Source organism: Macrobrachium nipponense, chromosome 47 (assembly GCF_015104395.2).
Source record: "Macrobrachium nipponense isolate FS-2020 chromosome 47, ASM1510439v2, whole genome shotgun sequence".
Taxonomy (NCBI): Eukaryota; Metazoa; Arthropoda; class Malacostraca; order Decapoda; family Palaemonidae; genus Macrobrachium; species Macrobrachium nipponense.
The window spans coordinates 6,533,205-6,557,397 of NC_087222.1; the positions used below are offsets into that span (position 1 = coordinate 6,533,205).

The window sequence follows — 24,193 nt, forward strand, 5'->3', positions numbered from 1 at the left end:
ATGAACAATGGTACATTCATCGATACATAAAAAAAAAAAAAAAAACAAAAAAATAGTACGAACAAAACCAATGCCCTTTTCTGAATCTCCCTGGCCGGAAAAGAGAGAGAGAGAGGAGAGAGAGAGAGAGAGAGAGAGAGAGAGAGAGAGAGAGAGAGAGTTTGGCAAGGAGTCTTTGTACAAATAAACATAGATGTTCAAGTATAGTACTATAGCCTTGCACGAAATAGTTCGCCATGTCTCAGATATAATCTGTACTTAATAATGCAAAACCCTTTACTTCATAATAAATGTTTTAAAAACATAAGACCAAAACATAAGACGAGCGCCTCGCTCAGAAGTTCTATAGGTCACCCCCAAAACTGATGACTAAGTCCACCCTCTCCCTCTCCCCTTCGGTACTCGACAAACTCCTTCCGCCGCCCACCCACCCCTGTCTATTACACCCACTCCCCCCCCCCCCCCCACCCCCCCCCCCCCCCCCCCCCCCCCGGCCCTTGAAGGAAAGGGACGGATTCAGTTCTTGCGGAGGATGAAGAAGGCAGGCGTTTTGGGCTGTAGGTAGTGCCACGGAGTGAAAGGAGATAGAGAAAGAGAGAGAGAGAGAGAGAGAAGAAGGGGGGGGGGGGGGGGTTATGTTGTTGCATCTAGGCGGCTAAACTGACATGAATCGGCCTTGAAGTATATATTGTTCCAAGTCCTTTGTGGACATTGACTCCCTGAGGATTCATATTTTAAAATATTCTTCATAAATTACCCGCAAGATTATTTTACCTTTGAATGGTTTTCAGATACTCACTTACTCACTATTGTATGTAAAAAAAAGTAAATGTCACCTTTGCACAGTCATTACCCTCTAAATAAAAAGAATATATATATTTTCCTTCAAAAAATTATTTGTATTGAAATTGTTCACCTAATAAATAAATTTATTCAGATTATATATATATATATATATATATATATATATATATATATATATATATATATGTATATGTTATATACAATACATTGTTGATTATTCACATAAGGAGATAAAAGCATCAACAACAAAATATACTCCATTTCAGTGGTACATATATAATTGCAAATTTGCTATATTTAGATTGGGTGCACACACACAAACACATACATACACACTCGTACATATATACGTACATAGCACATATAGACAAACACATGCATATAACACATAGCACGACACACACAGAATATAGCATAGACACACACATACACACGCACACACACAGACACCTACTCAATCCTCTCACTGTAGACGGAAGTTATGGCAAAGGTTTGAAAACATGTTAAGGTTGGGACACAGATGGGTTTGGATACTGGACATTAGAAGTCTAATCTTGACAGTCGCCGAGATGGATCCACAGTTTCTTTTAATTAAAGAGAATTAATTATCCATCACAAATTTAAATCCGTGATGCTGTAGAGAGCCTTGAAGATAAAAACGTCAAAACAGCAAGTAAGATTTATTACTACACAAATTTTTGAATTCAATACACACATAGAATGCATAAGCACACACACACACACACACAGTCACGGTGATTGCTTGAATCAAAAGTCACTTATCATATGCTTTGTTATTGTGTTATCTGTATATATTTTCTAAAATAGACATTTTTCCATTGAATATAATCTCACATTTGACCGTTTGTTTTCCTTTATAGGCTTTCCAGAGGGTGGGAATGGAAGTGATGGAGAAGATGTGAGCGATGATGATCTTCTGACCCTTCTGGTGTTCCAGAGGAATAGCTGCTGAAGTAGCTACATACGATGATTCCTGTAGAAGAAGAAGAAATGGAAGAAATAGAAGAAACCTGTGGTAGCCTGACGACTGGTAGAATGACAATTCGTCAAAATGACAATTCGTCGAAATGACTGGTATACACTACACACACACACACACACACACACACACACACACACACATATATATATTATATATATATATATATATATATATATATATATATATATTATATATATATATATATATGCATACACACACACTTTTACATACACACACACATACACACTTACTCTCTCTCACTCTTTCTCTTTCTCTATCTTTGCTCCTCAGGCAGTTTGAAACAATTTTTGTTTTTAAGTATCTAATCATTGATATTATGGTTGTTCAAGAGTAGTTAGCATAATAATATGGTAGTTTTAAACATTTTCTGTTCGTATCTAGTCATTGATAGTGGGTAAAATGTACAATTCATCTAAAAGGTTTATTTAAAAATACTAAATTAAACAATTTTCATAAAACTTAAAATTTTCACCTCTTGTCGTAACGTTTACGTCTCATCTTCTTGTACGGACGTTTTCCTGTTCACTGTTCGCAAAAGAAGATTTTTTTATAGTAGTGCTCCTGCAACACTCAAAGGCACAATAGTTCATGTTGCATTATCTACTATGCAGCCAGTCACTTCTTCGGGGTCAGAAGCCCTTTGCTTAATTTCCTTTACAACTTTCAAGGCAGCATTTCGAGTATCATGCCGGGAAGGATTTCCTTGAATCACATCATTAATAGTTTGTAATCTTGCTCACACTCACTCCGTTTTTCACATCTCCAGTATGTTTTATCTCCTTGTTTCTTATTAACTGTGTAAGCAAAACCTTCATGCAAAAGTTTTCTAGCACCTCACTCGGTCTTGACGAATTCCATTTTGCTCATGGGCTGTGGTGAAATGTCTAATATTAGAGACTGTAATAATAGAAGAAAATTCTTTAGAACAGAAGTTCTTGAACAACCATACTATCAATGATTCGATACCTAAGAACATAAATTGCTTCAAACTACCATATTATTCTGCTAACTCTTCTTGAACAAAAATACTATCAATGAACAAGCACTTAAAAAGAAAAATTGTTTCAAACTACCATACTATTTATGTACGTACATCCCATTCATTTCGACGAATTGTCATTTCAACGAATTTTCCTTTTGATGAACTGTCATTTCGACGAATTTTCATTCTACCAATTGTCTTTCGACAAATTGTCTGCATACCGAAATTTGTAGATGAAGAAGAAACGGAAGGCATAGAAGAAACCTGTAGAAGATGAAGAAGAAATGGAAGACATAGAAGAAACTGAAAGAAGGAGTAAACCTCATAAGACGAAGGAAAACATTGAAAGGAAAGAGATGGAATCGGAAATTGGGCAGGAGCTTCAATATGCCTCTAAACAACTGTCACTGAATTTTCCAGCACTATCTTCTTCTTCTAGTGAATGGGATATTTTCATGAAGGTCTGTGATGGTCTTATTGAAATCCTTGTGCATGAAACTAATCGTTATGCAAAGCAATAGAATTGTCAAAAATTTGAAGTTTCATGAGAAGAAATGATGAATTTTACAGGACTCTTGTTCTTATCAGGATATAGCATCAGATCAAGTGAAAAGGATTATTGGAGGAAAGGACAAGACCTTGCTGCGACTATGAACAGAAATAGGTTTCTGGAAATCAAGAAGTTTCTTCTTTGTGCTGATAATGCAAACCTTGGCAATGAAAAAATGGCTAAAGTGAAACCTTTGTATGATCGATTGAATGAAAACATTAAGCAATTTGGAATTCTTCATGAAATCCTGAGCATTGACGAATCTATGACACTTTATTATGGACGCCATTCCTGCTAACAATTCATCAGACAACAGCCAATATGATTGGGCTTCAAATCATGGATCTGGCTAGTTCAACTGGAGTGCCATACTTGTAAAGATCTATGAAGGCCAAATCAGAAAACCAGTCGTCTACAGAACCTTTAGGAAGTAGAGTAATCCCGAGAATGTATTTCTGCTGCATGATCCTACTAACCACAGGTTCTATTTTGACAATTTTTTTACTTCATATGACATAGTCTTAGATCTGAAAGCAGAGGAAATAAATGCAACTGTTACAATCCGATCAAACAGAACAAAACACTGCCCACTGCCTGCTGCGAAAGATATGAAAAGGAAGCCAAAATGATCCTATGAATATTGATCAGAGGGAAATGTGGAAATCGTTACGGGGAATGATAATGCTATTGTTACTCTTTGCAGTAACTGTGAAGGTCTAAATCCCATAGGCTTGGCAAAACGGTGGCAAAGAGGTGTAGGAAGAGTTAACATAGAACAACCTTTCATAGTAAAAGCATATAATAAAGGTCGGGTCCAAAAGGAAGAAAAGCTCTCCCACCAAGGGAAGTAAGGATGGACTACACTAATCACTGTGCTGAATCTCTAGCAACTTCAAGATGTGTTGCGTGTAAGAGGAAAGGGAAAATTCAGTGCACAAAATCTAATGTCACCCTTCATCTGAAATCATGCAGGCAATTTCATGGAAAAATAGAATTCTGCAGTGCGCATATCCTTTTCTGCTGTACAGTTATTCACAATTCCTTTAGTATTATGTTCTTTTATTTTATGTAGTTATTATGCATCCTTTATTGGAGTGTTTCCTTTATCATTTACTCAGTACAGGAACTTTGCATTTTTTCTTTACCATTTTATTTACTTGCTTTCTTTGTATTTGTGTGTACTATACAGTTGTGCTTGCAGGCATGATTGTACACAAAAGACTTCATATGGTTATAATTCAAAGAGGATTGACCTCTTTGTCATATTTATATCAATAAAATAATGGATAAAAATCATTCAAATACAATAATTTATTAAATAGACCAATTTCCTTTATTCTGTATTCCATTGACTCCCTAGGGAGTCATACCTGTATTTTAATGATAATGTAAATAGTTAAAAATTCTTGTCACAGGTAATCAAACTTATCAAAAACATTTCAGAAATTAAGTTTAATAAAAATAAAAGCATGATAAAGCACACTGGGACGGTGGTGGAATAATTATGACCTCACTTTATACATACATGTCTCATTTCGGTTACAAATAACGAGCTTAATTCTATGCTTTTACAGCATATAAAAGATGTTTCCACACAATCATCAAAGAGTTGTCATGGCATATATTATCTTAACAACAATGATTTGTGAGAAAATAAATTGGTAGCCAGAATCGCCTTCCTCTTAATGTGGTAGCACAGGTCAAAAGTCATTCCAGCTCCTCTGAACGTCCAGTTACTCAACGTCATAAGACAATAATGAAAGGAGGTAGGTACCCGGGAGGGGGTGGGGGAGGGGGAGGGGGAGGGAGGGGAGGGTGCGCCGCCGGGATAGAGGACCGGGGCGTTTAGTCTAAGGCAAATGAAGAAAGAGTTCGAGAAAGGATCGATCGAGAAACTCTGGAAAATGAAATGAACTTGTGAATGGTGCTACCTCCTCCTACCTGTCAGACACTGTATAGGGCGCCGTATCTGTCCTACCTACAGCACTTCATTCAGTTCTCAAGAGGAATGTTAGGCCTAGGAACCGACTGTAGCTACTGCACACAACAGACTCTGTGGCTGTCTTACTCTAGTGATGGGGTTTACAAGCTGAAGTAAAAGCGGCTTCCTATATTAAACGGGAAACTTTTGAATCAATATAACAAAGCTAGAAAGTGTTTGCAACTCTCTCTCTCTCTCTCTCTCTCTCTCTCTCTCTCTCTCTCTCTCTCTATGTATAGTACTGTATGCGAAAAGCACTAATGATTCACTTAGGTGTGGAATGTTCCAAGCCAAGTCTGAAGGTGCTGTTTTAGGAATAGGAAGAGCAATCATTGTTTCGAAACAAGCACCCAGTGGCCTCAGAGAGAGAGAGAGAGAGAGAGAGAGAGAAGAACCTTTCACAGGGTATGTCATTTGAAACGAGTAGGTAGCACCAAGATACTTCCACTTACGTATGAATTGAAACTTGGACGAAGCATATACTTAAGTAAAGAAAGACTCCAAGAGAAGAAAACAGACCTATATATAAAATGAAGAGGCGATCTTCGCTTCAGGCCTATTATTCTTTTCTGAACGTTTATGAGAAAATTTCGCGAATTCTAAATATTTACAGACGATTCCTTCAGTCCCAGTGAGGTTAAAACGCTCGTCATGGCACTCTCTCTCTCTCTCTCTCTCTCTCTCTCTCTCTCTCACACAACGTTACTTCAGATAATTTTTTCTATAAATTTAAAACGGAGATAAAATGTGCTAAAAAAAAAATGTGTCTGTCTCTGCTAATAGCATGATTAATATAAATCCTATCAATCCTGGCTAATAGTACTATCTAGACGAGACGAGACCATGCTTGCATGAAAAAGGTCATATTATCAATATGATGAAAATCAACTGACATCTTTCACTTACGTCAATCAGCTAGATAAACAAAATACAAAGGTATTGAATGAAACAAATTTTTAACCGTTAAACCTCACCTTAGACGATGACTTGATGTGGTGGAAATAGGCGTTGTTGTTATGCCGCCAAGAGCGGTTCAAACAATCAAACTGTATTACGTACTAAGTAAGCTATTCCACCAGGCTGTATGAAAACGACACCAGTCATGATTCATGGGAAAATATTCCAAGAAAATAGATGACGACGCATTATTGTCTTGTCTACTTGGTCTCTTGGTTCCTTCCTTCCTTTCATAAATAGAAAATGGACAGTTTTCGTTTAAATAGTACCTATCATCCTCTTCTTATATGACAAAGCCGCCTCCCGTGACAGTAGGCACCGTTTTCGTCAAATAGAAACACTGATGATGATGCTGCTGTTGCTGCTGCTAGCCTGACTGGCCAGGGCCAGGGCGACCGCCGCCGCCCTAGCCAGATTTTCTTTACAACCCTATCGTACAGATGATTCAAAATTATCGTTTTTCACCAAAATATCGCAAAATATATCGTATGCATGTGAAAAATTATCGTATGTGTTTATCACTACACCCTGCTCTACAGTAATCAACAACATTTCTTGGTATCAAAATAAATGCATGTATATCTTTTATACATTTATAATGATAAGGCAAAAATAGAATGAATCAAACTCTTCTGTTATAAAAAAAAAAAAATGTGACATTTTACAGAGAATAAACATAGATTCCCATTCCTGTCTGTACCACTACTGACGATGTGAACTTGAACTCAAGCTAATCAGAGAAATATTATACACACACACACACACACACACACACACACACACACACACACACACACACACACACATATATATATATATATATATATATATATATATATATATAATAATATATATGTTTACTATGTCACTAAATAGTGCATGACAATATATTTAGCCAAGGCCACAGGAAAAGTATAAGGAGGAGTACCTCCTTTTATTTTCCGTCCTGTATACATATATCTCAGCATAATTGCCTCGTTCCACGGAGAGAGAGAGAGGAGAGAGAGAGAGGGGGAGAAACTTAATGGCTTCATGTCTCTCTTAAAAGGGGTTAGCGATAAGATGACCTCTCGGCCATTGGTAATTGAGTAGAGGGTGTGATGAAAACACTCAAGGTATCAGTACAATTAGCCTAACTATCTCAATAATCTCCAACACAATTATCTACATATCATAAGGGGAAATTATCTCTTTACATTTTCATTATTTTCATTTGGAAACATTTAATCTTTGAAAAAAAATGCTTTCTAACCATCTGAAAATAAAATGAAAGATAGTTGGAGCTGGTATCGTGCATCGTACCAGACAGTTTAATCGTACATGAACGATAATTATCGTACGAATGGCAGCTCTCTCTCTCTCTCTCTCTCCTTGCCCGGTGTCGTGTTGTTTCATGGCTGCTTGAAGTAGTTCCGTCACCACTCCTCCTTTGGGACTACGTAAGGACTGTCCTCCCTTCCTTCATGCTGGATGTGTCACCTAGTTTTTCTACTGAACTCGACAATTATAGTATTCATATCCATAATATTCCCTAGTTAAATCACATGATCTTCCACAACATTCCCCATTGAGTATAATATTCGTATTAACATTGACCTCCAAGAGAGAGAGAGAAAAGGGGGGAGGTGGGTCAACGGGGATATATGTTTCACCATACAAAATGCTAAACCTTAAAAGTTAATTTCATTTATGAAAGGTAGTTCCTTCTTTCGATACCTAGGAAGAGTTGTCGTTAATTGAATCTTATTTTTTTCTTTTCCTGGGGAGTTTAGTTTCTACCTTCGTGTCCTGTGTTGACAAATATTTTACGATTCTCTCTCTCTCTCTCTCTCTCTCTCTCTCTCTATATATATATATATATATATATATATATATATATTATATATATATATATAATTATATATATATGCAAAATAAAAAACACTGTATCGTGCTTCTAATAAATCAATAGATGGATCCACAGTAATATCCTTGTTTATCTATATAAATATATTTATACAAAGCTTAAAGCTTTCGTCCATCCTACTGTGGACTTGATCACTAAGCAAATGAGACATGGTATTGGTGAAGAATTTCAAATAACATAAATAAACAGACAAAGAACATTAACAAGGTTAAAAAATTCGAAAACGAAAAACAAGTCATTGGGTCGTTTGCCTTTCCATAATTCGCTGTGATCTACGGGCGGACAAAGCGCCGGTCTTCTTCCTGAATGACATCATGACGGTCGTTAACCAAAAAGGTAGTTTGTAGATTAGGTTTGGTTGGATGCACAGAGAATCTTTTCATGGAGAGCCATGTTTCCCAAGTACAAAATACTTTTTCTTGAAGACCAGATTCGACTTGCTGTTTTAGAAAAGAAGAATTATTCTTGGAGCTCCGTCACCCAGAGGAATTACTACGTGATAGGTTTTTGGATATTAACCCCAATATCGATTTCAACTGGATCCTTACTTGCGCAGGTGAAGTAGCTTTTCGCAAATCTATGCAAACACAAGATCACTTAATGGGAAATTACGAACTTATGTAAAATGTCCACCTTGGAATAAATGTTATTTTAAACTTAGACAATATAAAAGTTTTAACTGACGTTGACCTAGATGAGGACTGCAAAATTCTTTTGAGCCTGGGTCTTAATTTTTCTTTGGGGATGGAAGATATGGATTTTATAAAAGGAATTGGAAATATCAATTTGTTCAATTTTAAAAATTCAGACTTTAACATGGATTTCGTCAAAGGGATTTTATTCAGTTCGTTTGAGGAAAAAACAGTACATCTTCCTAAACGTCTTTTAGAAGCTCTTCACAGGTTAAAAAACAAATCTGACATTAAAATATCTAAGGCCGAAAGGGGGGATGTGTGGTGGTTATGAGTAGGACAGATTACCTTATTAAGGCAGTAGATTGCTCAGCGACGCTAATACTTACAACAAGATTTCTGTAGCTCCGGTCCATTTCTGACATTCAGTCCACGTTTAACAAGAAAATTAAGGACATTATAAAAGGTAACATCACCAGAGAAATGAAAGAGGTTATTCTCAGTAAATTGACAAGAAAACTACCCTCGTTTAGTTATTTTTATGGTCTTCCTAAAATCCACAAGGAGGGCATCCCTTTGAGGCCCATTGTAGCAAACTGCAATACTCCTCAGGCTGATTTGACCTCTTGGTTGGCAGAGGTTTTGGGTGACTTGGTGGGTAATATATCTAGCTCCCATCTTAAACATAATCTTGATTTCATTGATAGAATTATGGGTGAAAATTTGGATGGAATTATGTATAGTCTGGACATCGTCTCCTTATTCACTAATGTGCCTCTTGATTTTGTTTTAGCTAATTTGGTCAAAATTGCCGAAGAAGGAAAATTCACGCCACCTATTCATATTAATAAGTTTTGTGAGCTTATAAAGACGTGTGTAGAATCCACCATTTTTGAGTTTGAAGGAGATTTCTATCAACAAAAAGCAGGGGTTGCTAGGGATCCTCGTTGTCGCCTGTTTTAGCTAATCTTTGTATGGAATTTTTTGAAATACTTTTTGTGGACAAACTTCCAGATGATTTGAAACCTTTTATATGGGTAAGATATGTTGACGATATCTTTATTGTTTTTAAGGACGATGCCGAAAGTTTTGATCAGCTTCTTTTACAACTGAATAGTTTTCTTCCATCCATCACGTTTACAGTGGAAAGGGAAGTCGACAAGCGTCTGCCATTTTTAGACTTGGTTGTTCACAGGGATGATGTAAAATAAGTCTTTTAAATTCTCTGTTTTCAGGAAAAGTACTCACACAAATACGTACATACATTTTTATTCATATCATGACGAGAAAATCAAACGCAACGTTCTGACGAATTGTTTTTAGAGCTTTTAGAGTTTGTGACCCTAGTTTCATTGACCAGGAAATTCAATTCTTGACTACGAGTTTCAATAAGTTATGTTACCCCAAGTTTTTTATCGACAGATGTCTTTCTAGAGCCAGGAGTATGTTTTATAATCCAAGGGAACGCTGTTCGACTGCTAATTTAAATGCCTTCCCCTTACCTTATAATCATGACCTGAAAAAAGTTTCCAATAATCTTAGAAAAGAAAGACATGGGTATAGCGTAGTTTTTCAATACCCTAATACTCTTAAAAAGAAAATTATCAAAAACAGTTGCAGAAAACCAAACACCGATGTTGGAGTCTATGCTATAGGATGTAAAAATTGTGACAAATGCTATATTGGTGAAAGCGGTCGTTCCCTGGACCAGAGGAAACGTGAACATGTTGCAGCTTGCCGTTTGGGCAACGTTTACAGCGCCATTGCCAAGCATACTTGGGATTCCGATCATGCCATCGACTTCAAGGGAGGAAAATCATTTATAAGAGTGCGGATAGGACCACTAGGAGAATTGTGGAAGAGCTCTCATCACTTTGAATGACACATTTGAGGGGAATACTGGAATACAGAACAATTTACTTTTGAGTGAAGAAATTTGCAAAAGGGCCAGAATAAAGAACTTCAGAAATGTGTACAGCCTCCTTCAATCCGATAATGTAGATAACCACCCTTCGCCCGTTCCAGAGCCTAATCTACAAACTACATTTTTGGCTAACGACCCCCCAAGATGTCATTCAGGAAGAAGACCGGCGCTTTTTTCCCGCCTCGTAGATCACAGCGAATTATGGAAAGGCAAACGAAACGACCCAATGACTTGTTCGAATTTTTTAACCTTGTTAATGTTCTTTGTCTGTTTGTTTATGTTTATTTGGAATTCTTCACCAATACCATGTCTCATTTGCTTAGTGATCAAGTCCACAGGAGGATGGACGAAAGCTTTAAGCTTTGTATAAACATATTATATCTAGATAAACAAGGATATTACTGTGGGATCCCTCTATTGATTTCTTAGAAGCACGATACAGTGGTTTGTATATTGCATATATATATATATATATATATATATATATATATATATATATATATATATATATATATATATATATATATATATATATATATATATATATATATATATATATATATATATATATATATATATATATATATATATATATATATATATATATATATATATATATATATATCATATATATATGCAGTAAATTAACACAAAAACAAGTAAATTAAAAGTGCGGAACTCCAGTAGCTTGTGATAATCACAAGAAAGGTCCAGAAAGAGATTTAATTAGGCCTATATGAAAAAGGGAGACCTGGAAGAATGGAAATATTTTCGAAAAGGGAAATCGAGGCAATAGGGAACACCCAGAAGTATACTGCTCCCAGGAGACATTAACAAACGCCAAGGAGGTTAAGCCTCCTTGACAGACGCACGGATTAAAAGGGGAAAATGGGAAGGGTAGGCCTTTAAAAACTCGAGAGAAGTACATTTGGCAACGTGGGGGACCCGCCCAAACAGCCTTGAAGGAGCCGATAGGGTATAGTTCTTTTTCCGTTATATTTCAAAATCTATCACATTGTGCCAGCGTCGAAATATATGATACAATCTGAAAACGAAAAAGGCCACATAGAAACACTAATATAACATGTTCACCAAGATAATAATACGTACGCCAAAAATAAAAAAATAAACATAACCTGCATAAGAGATGATGATGGAATGCATTAAATGGTAAGCAAAACTGATTGCTATGCATAATTTAAAAACAGTAAAGGAAGAATAATAAAATGTAAGTCATAAAGTTGTATTCACTCATGACGGCCCATGCGCAGTTTGTAGCATGGTGAATGTTCAAACATAGATACAAACACACACACACACACACGCACACACACACACACACACACACACACACACATATATATATATATATATATATATAGATATATATATATATATATATATATGATATATATGTTACAGTGCGGATTACTGAATTAAGGGAAATTATTTCAAAAGACATTCACTTATAAAAACTTAAGGAAAAGGCACGAAAAACAAATGGAAAAGGGACAAAAGGATAGTTATCCTCAACCGCAAAGTGTAAGGGATACGTTCTCACGCAAGGGTGACAAGCGATACTGTTCAGGCACCCTCAAGAAATTGGAACTCAGGAAATCTTGGTCACACCTCATTTACGCTACACCAGCCCTCTTTTTCAGGATTAATTGGCGCTCCTTTTGTGACAGGTCAGAGAGCCGAGGGATAATTCCAACAGCCCATCTGGCAAATGTTAGAAAAGGAATTCTATGCTCCCTTGTCTTAAAAGGGGGAAGTGTTAAACTCGAAAGCCCCGCCTTTCCAAGGGTAGGCCTAGGGTTTTAACCAATCAAATCAGCAGTGCCAGATTGTAAGGATGTCCCAAAATAGGTCCCAACAAATACCTTACTAGGATACCCAAAGGACACACCCTCAAGTAGCCAGGGTATGAACAAGAGGCACTTCCAAATGAGAAGTCTACCAATTACTACAGAAGGTATGACAGGAAGGCGGTTTTGTAGAAAGTCGGTAGCCACTCAGACACAAGAATTCTTTCAGAAGATGCCCCACCCAGTCAAAATCCAAAATCCAAAGGCGGTGCCAAGAAGATGTCATCCAAGTAAAAAGGCTGGACAGGGAGAAAGAGTGGAAAGCAGAGACAGAAAGAGGAAGACAGGGTGGAGAAGAAGAGAAAGAGAAGTGTGAAGTGTGGTGTGCGAATATAGACAGTGTTAAGTGACAATATTGTACTCAGTAAAATTATCTCGTGCCTAATAGACTTGCAAAGAAAACAAATGCCTACAGAATAGTTTGTTTCGGTCCAAGTGCCTAAGGTCACGGTGGAAAGATTTATAAGATATTTCCATCAAGAATAAATACATATAAGGACGCATCAATAATTTTTCAAAAAAATTAAGGTAAACAAGATAGCAACTAATTACATAATTCCTCCTCACTGCCAAATCCATTCAGTTGCCCCCTCCGGCCAATCACTACCTTAGAGTTGTACCCTTACACACACACACACACACACACACACACACACACACACACACACACACACACACACACACACATATATATATATATATATATATATATATATATATATATATATATATGTGTGTATATCAAGAGCCAGCAGGAAAAATGAAAAACAGCAGTACCTAGCAAACTACTGGCATCAAGATTAAAATCAAACATAAATATTGTGTACGTGTAGGAAGTACATCGAGTGCTCTCTTTTTACATATGAATAATTTTAATCACGCAATTAATTGGAAACAATTCAAAGGAAATTTTATTTTGTAGAGACATTATTAAAAGAAATATTATAGAATCTAGTATAATAAAATATAAGTCATGTAGTGTTTTTAATATTAGCAACGGACAATATAAACTATATAACTGGCTTACGAAATGTATTGTTGACAAACTTCGTAACTATGTAATTGACTGCTTAGTAGTTCCATTTCCATTTGTTGTTTGTCCTTTAAGTGTAATTCTAGGCTGTGGACCATTTGCTTCTTGACTAGGCTGTTGATTGTTTCTGTATTTTACTTTTTGTTTTTATGTTACCTTTGATATTTCGAAGCTATTTTTCATTCTCTTATATATATCGTACCCTGATGAGGTGGTGTCAAGAATACACGAAAGCGCTTAGGTACTGCTGTTTTTCATTTTCCTGCTGGCTCTTGATATACAATCTTCACGTCGTTACTTGTGATCGTATAACCTATATATGTATATATATATATATATATATATATATATATATATATATATATATATATATATATATATATATACGATATATATGTATGTATATATATATATAGATATATATATAAATATATATATATATATATATAGATATTATATATATATATATATATATATATATATATATATATATATATATATATATATATATATATATATATATATATATATATATATATATAATTTAGTATATATTATATATATGTTGTGTACGTATATGTATAACTAAAAATAAATGCAACCGTGTTAAAGAACAAGTAATATGTACTTCATAAGAGACACACACCCAGACAAGACAGACACCGACAAAACAACCACATTGATAAAACAACTTGCAAAGCAACTGAACTCTTGCTGAAGACAGAGCCTGAGAGGCACCCAGGATGGCACTAACGATAGGTTGGTGCAACAGGCAGTTAGGAAAACCTCTAACAGTCAAAACTAAGTTCCTTTGGAGGGAAGACAACAGCAAGTGTCTCGAAAGAAACCAGTGGACATAGCATCCCTAATAGAGTCACAAGACCCTCTTCCCCAAAGAGGAGAACGCATCGGCCCTTTCACACAGACTAACATGAAACTTCCCCACATCTTCGGGTCCAATAGTATCCAAGTAACAGGGTTTCTCGACGGGTTCAACAGCGACTAGTTCAGCCCCGTCGCCCCGTGCGGTGCAGTTGGCGTACCTGATAACCCTTTGACTTGGGTCATCGATGTTGCTGTCTGAACCCGTTTTCAGCACAAGGAGGGTCACTGCGAAGACGATCAGGTTCGACAGCACAGTAAAGGCGTACCTGCAACGAAAGGAGAGCTGATTAACATGAGTTTTCTTCCAATGAAATCAGTCGTCGTTTACTTAGTCTAGCGCTATTGCCTACTTGGCATTCTTTGCTCGCTAATGACAAAGCGGCCTTGTAAAGATTGTTGAGAAACGTCTATTTTCTCACTCTTAACTAACGTATGTGGGGCTATCTTGGTTTCAGCTTATTGTTTTCTAGCTTTGAGTCACCAGTTTAACAACGAAGCCTGATTTTAAAAAAAAGTACTAGCTAGTGAGACATTATTTCCGTATGAGTGAGAGTGAAAGGGAGATTGGGAGGAAATCTGAAGAAAAACGAGAAATGATAACCTGAATGTTTGTTGCAGGAATCACATTGTTTATTTTTTTATAATGGAAATGCTTTAACCAGTATCATTACTGCCAAACACAGTCGTACAGATAAAGACGAGAAGACCATTACCTTTCTAAGCAGGCTTCCAATGAACTGGGAATCCTAAGTGGATAATTGGAATTGCTTTTGGAATATAATATTTTATGCTAAAGGCCAAGCACTGGGACCTATGAGGTCATTCAGTGCCAAAAAAGAAATTGAGAGTAAAATGGGGCCTTAAAGGTGTAACAGGAGGAAAATCTCGCAGTTGCACTATGATACGATTGTTAAGAGAGGGTGGAAAGTAAGATGGAAGGAAGAGAATATGAACGGAGGTAAAGTAAGAGGAATGAAAGGGGTTGCAGCTATGGGGCCGAAGGGACACTACAAAGAACCTTAAGCAACGTTTACAGTGCACCAAAGAATTATTTACAGAGTCTGAGGCTGCCATTAGAACAGCGAGAGAGGAGGAGAAACTAATCATAGGAAGCTGACATACTCCCCAGGGAGCCGAAGTGGAAGGGACAGAATACAAAGATGCAAAATAGATTACAGACACCGGATAATAAAGACAATATTTTCATACATATATAGTTGTTAAACTGTGGACGCTCGTAAACTAATGAGCAGCAACAATCATGAATACTGCTGCTCATAAGTTCAAGAGTGTCCAGTGGCTAATTCACATTTAGCCTTTCCTTAGCAAATATTTATGTAGTATAAAGATATTGTCCTTCAACAAACTGTGTATGTATCTATCTGGCATCTGTGGATTCTATCTTTTCCACTTCGGTCTCCCAGTTCTTTGGAATCCTGTACTGAAAATTAATCCCTGTAAACTTCTTATTCATTCATGTTGAAAAGGCATTGCATAGAAAATCTTGCATAATGAACTCCTGTGGCTCTGACAAAAACGCTCTGGAATTTACGAAATGTTTCGTAAGAAAATTTTCTTAAAGTTTGACATAAACTGTATATTTGACAATAATGACATAGCAGATCTTGTTTGCTATAGTAAAACGGAAAAAAAAAAGAAAGGCCCCAGTTGCCCGTTAGTTCACTTAAAAGAACGTTACGGATTCGGTCCCCATATTTTTGTGACTGTTCTGGCCACCCCACTCCACGGTTCCATAAATCCTTCGGCCTAAGACTACGCATGTCTCTTTAAGAACGTTACCCAAACCATTTGATGGTACAGGACTGAATCTGACCACAGGGTCAAGGCTCATTCCAACGTTTCCAGAAAGAATGGAAAAACCAGGGGGCACCAGAATATAACGAGAGGCGAAACCAAGGAAGTAAGATTACCATAAGCCTAAGCACAGACCATAATGGACGAGTAAAAATGAGGAAAGGAGACATGTAAGGTGAAGTCAAACATGATTCGATCTTCTTGGCCTGTACCTAATGGAATTCAGCTCAGTGCTCTGGCGCTTCTCCGTCGTGAGTTCAGGTATGAGGGCCAGATGAGAGATCTGGACGCACGCCCACCCAAACTGGAAGACGCACACGAAGGACACGTAATATGCAAATTGGGTCCATTGGTTCGTGCCTTTGCATCCCAAGCAGGAGTTGAAGATGAATGGGAAACTCAGGGCAACCAGAATGGTGCCTGCAATGGTGAAAAAAAATGGTTTCAGTTTCCATGAAATTGGGAATGAATCATGTATGTCAGTTGGGTAGTTTGGATGAGATGAAACATACATTATGGAAACCAAATTTATAAATCGTTAAACTTTCTGTTTTATACATTGTTGTACCTCATTTTCTCTCGAACATTGCAAGACAGAATGAGAAATAATGCCATGTAAGAAAATAACGGACGTTTCAGATGTAGTAGATGAGATGAGGATGATGACATGACGGCTTGGACATGTCCCTCGCACCACCCCGGGAAGAATGGTTCTTTCTATACGGGACAGTCAGTGTTGGACCATAATACTAAATTGAGCATTACGCACGAAACCTGATATCTTCAATAATCGCTTTAATTCAAAACTTTAGTTTTAATTGAAGACATTTCTACATCTATCTACCTTTGAATTTAAAAAAAAAAATAAGACAAACGAAGGATTCCTCATAAACTACATTATTTCCTACCCTGTATTTGTGTGATTTAATGACTGATTAAGAGTCAGACAACCCAGCCTCTACTAATAAGTCGAAATGGAAAAGTAACGAAAAAGAAGCTCTAAATAAGAAACAAAGCAAAATGAGCGGGTCACTTTACCAGCCAAGTGCCAGACTTTCCGGCGACCGTATCTGGCGCACATAGGGATTCTGTTTTCTTTGTCGGAAAATATCCTCACAAAAGGGGTACTCAGGCCGTCTGCGACTTGACCGACAAGGAGCACCAGACCAGCCATCATGGGGTCGAACAGAAGGACCTGTTGAGAACGATGTTTGAGAGATGTTCTTGCTCAGGTTTTCACTGGAAGCTAAAACAGACAGAAATAGTATACTATTAATGAAGCAGACATTATTCATAATGCGCAATCATTCACAGGGAACAAGACTAAAGCACTCTCATCTTGCAAAGCTGTATTCCAATGGAGACAGAGACTGACCCTGAATGAATCAAACAGAAAACAGAGTGAGCAGAGAGTATCATATGAATACAGATACATTTTAAAAACTTAACATAGTTAACAGAATCAGTGGCGTAACTAAGGGTGGGGGCACTGTCTGGAGTGGGGGCGGGGAGACAGGGGCCACTCTAGCATCTTTTGAGCAGGTCTGGTCTGGCATAATTCTAGATTTACTAATCAGTTGCACCTTGATGTCGTTATTAGCGAATTCGCTTCCAACAAGCTCGTAGGGTTCCGTTGTAAATATGCCGTGTTGTTTTTGTTTTAACTTTATGACATAAAATAAATGACAGAGATGTTCAGGCTTCATTAAAATATGCGTTTCATTTTCACCACTTTAGTTCTTTTTAGCACGAGAATGGGGCTGCGTTTCCCAAGTCTGCCCTGGGAGCCCACTAACCACTAACGCTCGTTACGCCATTGAACTGTAAGTTCCGTAAGAAGAATAAAGTCAATGATGCACAGCGTTATAAGTAGCATCTTATCGTCTCTGCAACTACTGAGAATTGCATAAACAGCAGGAAGACGAATGTAGCATCAAGGTCTACAGAGCCGCAGCCACTCGTAGCTCTACCAACAGCAGTCACGCGACTCCCGGGCCGCTGCCGGCAGACAGTAACCGAACTCCCTGGGATTCGTTTAGGGAGAAGCAGCTATCGATTGTCACTTGTCGTTGGCTACGAATTCCAGTTTGCTCTCTCTCTCTCTCTCTTTTTTTTAACTGGTATCCAAGGATTATATATATACACATTTCCGTTCATAGGGAGTTTATATATATATATACGTATATATAATATATATATATATATAATATATATATATATATCATATATATATATATATATATATATATATATATATCATATTTTCGGCCCAGACCATATATGTTAACCGAAGTGGAATTTTTAGTCGATAAGAAATTTGTCTGCTCACAGGCGCGAACCATAGAAACCAACAAATTTGTTGGGTTTAATGGTTCGCGCCCGTGAGCCGACAAATTTCTTATCAACTAAAAATTCCCCTTCGGTTAACATATATGAAAATATACTAAGAAATCACAAAAGTAAGCCCGTGATTTTGTTTATTAGCTGAAGCCACTGGGAAAATTCAAAAAAGAAAAGACAGAGTGCCAAGTAGTTTCTTGTATACAACACATCTTCAGAAGTTGTGTTAAATACACGAAACTACTTGGCACTCTGTCTTTTCATTTTTAAACTTTCCCAGTGGCTTCAGCTAATAAGAAAATATATTAATTCCGAGGTAGAGTGAATTAGATATTAAAGGACATTTGTAGTTCGATGTCTACATATATATGCGTGTATATATAAATGGTTGACAGCAGATTCGGGCTGAAACTATGTAAATTATTTACCCTGGGTACAGCAAGGTAAATTAAGGTTTGGTTAGGATGTATTATGTTTTTCGGCAATTTTAATCGAAACAAATACCTATTCCTCCAATCTGCAGTGGCTACATTTATCGATGTCGTGAACTTTTTAATTGAGATATAGCAGCTCCTTTAGCACACAGAGGGAATCATAGCGGCTGCTACTGACTTCTAGCGTTACAGTTGAAAACAGTCAGCCATTTTTAAATATCGATCGAATCTAAGATAGCCATTACCAGTGTCGGGAACACAACTGCCGCTAATTAATTTCTCAAAATTCACTAGCCTGTCCATCCACTAATAATCCATTGTTAACCGGAAGCATCGAGACATTATTGTACCTGAGAGGATCTCCAACATATTAATCAATTAAATTTTAATTTTTGAACAAAAAGTTGTGGGTTTTGGTACCTGATTTTAGGAGAAGCACTCAAATGTCTGTTTACCGCCAGCTTACCTTCTCATAGAAGATGAGGAGATAAGAGAACCACATGGAGGCGCAGAGGTCGTTGAACACGTGGCCGACGCCATAACTCAGCTTGACGATCCATGGAAGGGACTTCATCGTCCTTGTGCGACGGGACTGTGCTACTGCTGCTGCTACTGCTGCTGCTGCTGCTCCCTCGTCGATAAAGGTCCTGTTCGGCTCTTGGCTTCGGGAGGATTGACTTAGAAATGAGTTTCTAGAGACTGCCTTTTTGCTTTATACAGTAAGTCTTGACTTGTCGAGGCAGACAGTCGGGTCTAAAAGCGTAAGACTTATAAGTGACGTACGTCCTTTCTTCCAACTGTTGAGCTGGTTATGCCATGCAATCTCCTCCCCCGAAGTATCGAAGAACTAGAAAGGTGCAGACTGTCATTGACAACGAAAAACCAGCCTTTTTGTTATTATTATTATTGCTGATGTCATGCAGTGGACCATTACTGACTTGACCAGGAATCAAGATACTTCAGTGTGAAGTAAAATTATCTGAATAAGAAATCACTTGTTACAATGAACCATAACACACGACAGTAACAACAGAGAATCCTTTTCAAGATGAACATGGCAGCAACTAAAACTGAAATGGTGAGACAATTCAGTGACTGGAGTTGAACTCACAATTCTCGTTTTACTTACGGAAGAAGAGGACAGTGCATGGAAATCGGCATCAAACTGTGGGCTTGGGCGATAGACGGACCTATGTAGTTACTCGCATCTCAAATGTGTCGGAACTAGATCTCCGCTAGGAAAGAAAAAGGTCCGTGGATATAACCTGTCCAAAGGACGTGAAAGAACACTATAAAAAGGGGCCATAGCACTTGAGTGAGAGTCGAATATAGACAGACTCTCTTCAGATAAGGGCGAGAGATGAGTGGTCCGATAAAAATAAGATAACCTCGTGCATATTGTCAACTAGTTCTATTAGATTTTCAGCAGTTGCGTAAGATCGCAAAATGAACCATTTTCAGTTGCATCAATTTATTATTGAAAATACATGAGGTGACCAATTGTTATTGTTGTGGGGCAAGCTGATGATAGGCACTGATTTTTCACCCAGAACACAAAGATGTGTGACTTCCATATTCCACTTCGATAAGAGGGAGAAATTGCATAAGTAAGCGTCTATGATGGATTTTTGGAATGTCCCAGACAACTTTGGCCAATTTCCGATTCTCCTTCGCTCGACAGATAATTAACTCATAGAACTGAATCTAATTCACGTAATCGTAATGGTGGTATATGAAAGGAGGAGGATAAACGTACCAAATGTGGAAGACTAATCAGAGAGTCATCATGATTTCTATATACAAATCTAAGCCCTATCCGCCCACCGGGGACTTAGCAAAGAGCGGCTACCTCAGCTGGTAGCATTATGTCGCCGTGTGTTGCATACATTCCTTTGATGAGATACACCTCTTTGCATGAATCATCAAGTCAAGACTCTGATTATTAGGGTCTGATTTCTTTATCTGCGAAGGGGAAAAGTTGTAAAGGTAATCAAGCTCCATCATTTCCAGACTTTGGCAATAGTTTTTTTCTATAGAAAACGCATTATGTGTTTCTCTCTCTCTCTCTCTCTCTGTATATATATATATATATATATATATATATATATATATATATATATATATAGATATATATATATATACCTATATCTATATATATATATATATATATATATATATATATATATATATATATATATATATATATATATATATATATATATATAAGTGTTTACATAATAAAAACACAGGAATGTTATTGTCCATATATATAAAAGTCTAAAACTAAAGAGGATCAACCAGATTGCTTGCAGGAATGTGATCAGACTAGAGACGCTAAAGATGACGTATACAATAAGTTATGTAGCTAAGATAACATGCCGTCACCTGTAGTCATTCAATTGTTTATAAACATTAGTCCAAGCTCCCTGCTTGAGACAACTACCCCGACCTATTATTCAAACGGCCTACGTGATCTGTAGCGTGTCTCATTCGATTGTGTGTTCGTATGAAACTATGTCATTGTATGTATGTTCATATGTTCGAACTACTGTCTGTTCCTTCATAACTTGTAACAGAGATGGTAGACAGCAGAAGAGAGTTAGCTATCGTTCCATTAGAAGGACCTGTACCTCTTTACCTAAGCTTTATCATGTAGAGGAATAGGATTAGCCATCATCATTGGCAGAAGCGATCAAAGCTATCGTTATTAGAAGACTTGTACAATCATATCTGATCTTCAGCATGTAAAACTTCAGAAGAAATTATATCTTATTTTTATACTTAGTGTTTTCTACAAGAAAACCTCACCGAACCATGAGTTTAACACATCGTCGTAAAGATAATACCGACTTCGTAAGTGATCTCCACAAAACCCAGACACTCCATTGAAGATGGAAGTGCAATACCAACCGACTTAGCGTATAGATTACGCTAGTCTAACATTACCTCATAGGGCGCCTTATCATACAAGGCACAAGCCCTAATATTGGTGGCCAGCGGACCAGAAGAACTCTACAACGTCCTACGAGAAAAAAAACAGAATAATAAAATCATGAAGTCAACGACGACGAAAGCAGCAGATTCTTCAAGCAACTAGTATCATCATTAGTGAGCGACTTCAGAAAACAACAAGATTCGTCAAGCAACTTAGTATCATCGTTAGTGAATAACTTCAAGAAACAAAACCGACGTGTCCTTTTCCTACGGCAACGGAAGCTTCGTCTCTCATTAGAATCATTCAAGAAAACATCGTTAAAGTGAGCGTTTCCGGGCACTGCAAGAACAAACCCGAACGCGTCTGCAGCATCGGATTTTCAATGGCTCGAATCATCGAAACAACGCGCACGGGGGAAACTGAAGCCAAACCAGGTCGTCCGCTAAATAGAGAAGGAGGACCGAGGGCCGTGTGTCGTTATCGGAACACCGTGACTTCCCACAAAAGCAAGCTAAGTACAATTTTTTATTCATTTGGAGTAACTTTGAGTGTTTCCTTTGCAGGTCGAATTTCGTTATTCCTGTGGCTGAAGTTACGAGACATTCTTAATCTTACTTTTTTACGAAATTATCTATATCATTGAGATTTCGCTACTGCGAGTTTTTATCTTTGAGTGTCTGTTTCCAGAAGTTCTACTGAAATATCATAATCATATACTATGTTAATTTTATCATTTTGGGTGATTATTAATCCCTTACGTTACAAATCATATTAAACAGTGAATATGCGTTTACGCAGTGTGGACGTCTGTATTTATACAGATGCATGGATAGGGTCGTTAAGCACCGTAGTGATTAGAAAACACACAAAAACAAGTGGAACACCCGTACAAATCTATATAAATTAGAGGTAACACTATTTCGGGTCATGACAATAAATGCTCCTTTGCAAAGTCCCGCTCGCAGTTTTAGCCTTGAGTTTTTTGAGTTATATAAAATATCGAACCTCAATGACAACAACTTAACTTTAAAAATATGGCTGGATTGCAAGGAATAACATGTCTGTAAAAAACTTTCATCAGCTAAATGCGCTGACCAGGATCCCTCACTATTTCAAATTTTAGCAAAGAATGAAGTACAAACAGTTAATATTGAATGCAGTAGTGATAACTTGTCTTATTAGTAATCGCTCAGTTCCTAATAGTTCGTCATTCATTGCTTTATACGTAACCAGCAACATAATGCTAAAAACACACAATACGTTGCCGATGGTAATAAAGAGAAGGATCCTAATTATTACAAAAAGAATAGAAACAGTAGCCCGTCAGAATCTAACAAGCAAACCCGGTGACTGTGTCACCTAGTCAAGCGGTCAAGGTTAGTTAAATCTGCCGAGTTTTCAAAGCAAAGCAAATTCCACACAATAAGCGACTCTAGCAGAGTGGGGAAAAGCGATGTTGGTTCATACATACCGATATCTTTTTGAATTAAAAAGGATTTTTCCTATGAAACACACGACCGTATAAAGTAATCAGAGCAGGTTTTCGTTTTAATTTTAATACATTAAGTTATAATAAATACTGGTGGATTAAGCCCAACTGTACGCGCCGTAAAAATTAGAATATCTTGTTTTATTTCTTTAGTACACGCAATATCTTGTATTTACGGACTCACCGTCTGTTCGAACTTCCCTAATGAGAAGTCCGGATAAAGCGAGCGCTTACAGATACCTCTATAGTTATAAAAAACATTGATCTGTATGTATGTGTAATTGTAAGATCCATCTAGGGTATACAAAATATTATCTTACATCCTGAAAAATAAGGCGTGTTTTATCAAAGGAAAATCCTATAAACCTTCAAACATATTAAAATACCGTTTGAACAAAAATGAGACAGTTAATCAAATAATAACTTATTTAAAGGAACTATACATTTGTCTCATAATCGTACATTGTTCAAATGACCCAACAGAATTCTCCCACAACCGCAGTCGTACTTTGCACGCAAAATCTCGAGAAGCATGCACCCTCGAATGTCTTAGTGCGTGTAAAAAGACTTTGCTGGGAAATGAAATTTTAATCCTTCCCGACACTCTGAAATATAACGATTTCCGCGAACAAAG

At 37.2% G+C, this 24,193-nt stretch overlaps 1 protein-coding gene across 1 annotated transcript in view; it reads right to left on the reverse strand.

Moving 5' to 3' along the window:
- Window positions 1–20,584, reverse strand: part of LOC135204512 (major facilitator superfamily domain-containing protein 12-like) — a 30,261-nt gene extending 9,677 nt beyond the window's left edge. The window contains exons 1-5 of the mRNA XM_064234682.1: window positions 20,265–20,584; window positions 19,602–19,982; window positions 17,400–17,556; window positions 16,574–16,781; window positions 14,593–14,812 (exon numbers count right to left, since the gene is read on the reverse strand). Coding sequence (XP_064090752.1) covers window positions 14,593–14,812; window positions 16,574–16,781; window positions 17,400–17,556; window positions 19,602–19,709 — 693 coding nt within the window. The 5' untranslated portion in view covers window positions 19,710–19,982; window positions 20,265–20,584. The remainder of the gene's footprint in view (window positions 1–14,592; window positions 14,813–16,573; window positions 16,782–17,399; window positions 17,557–19,601; window positions 19,983–20,264) is intronic.
- Window positions 20,585–24,193: the final 3,609 nt, after the last annotated feature.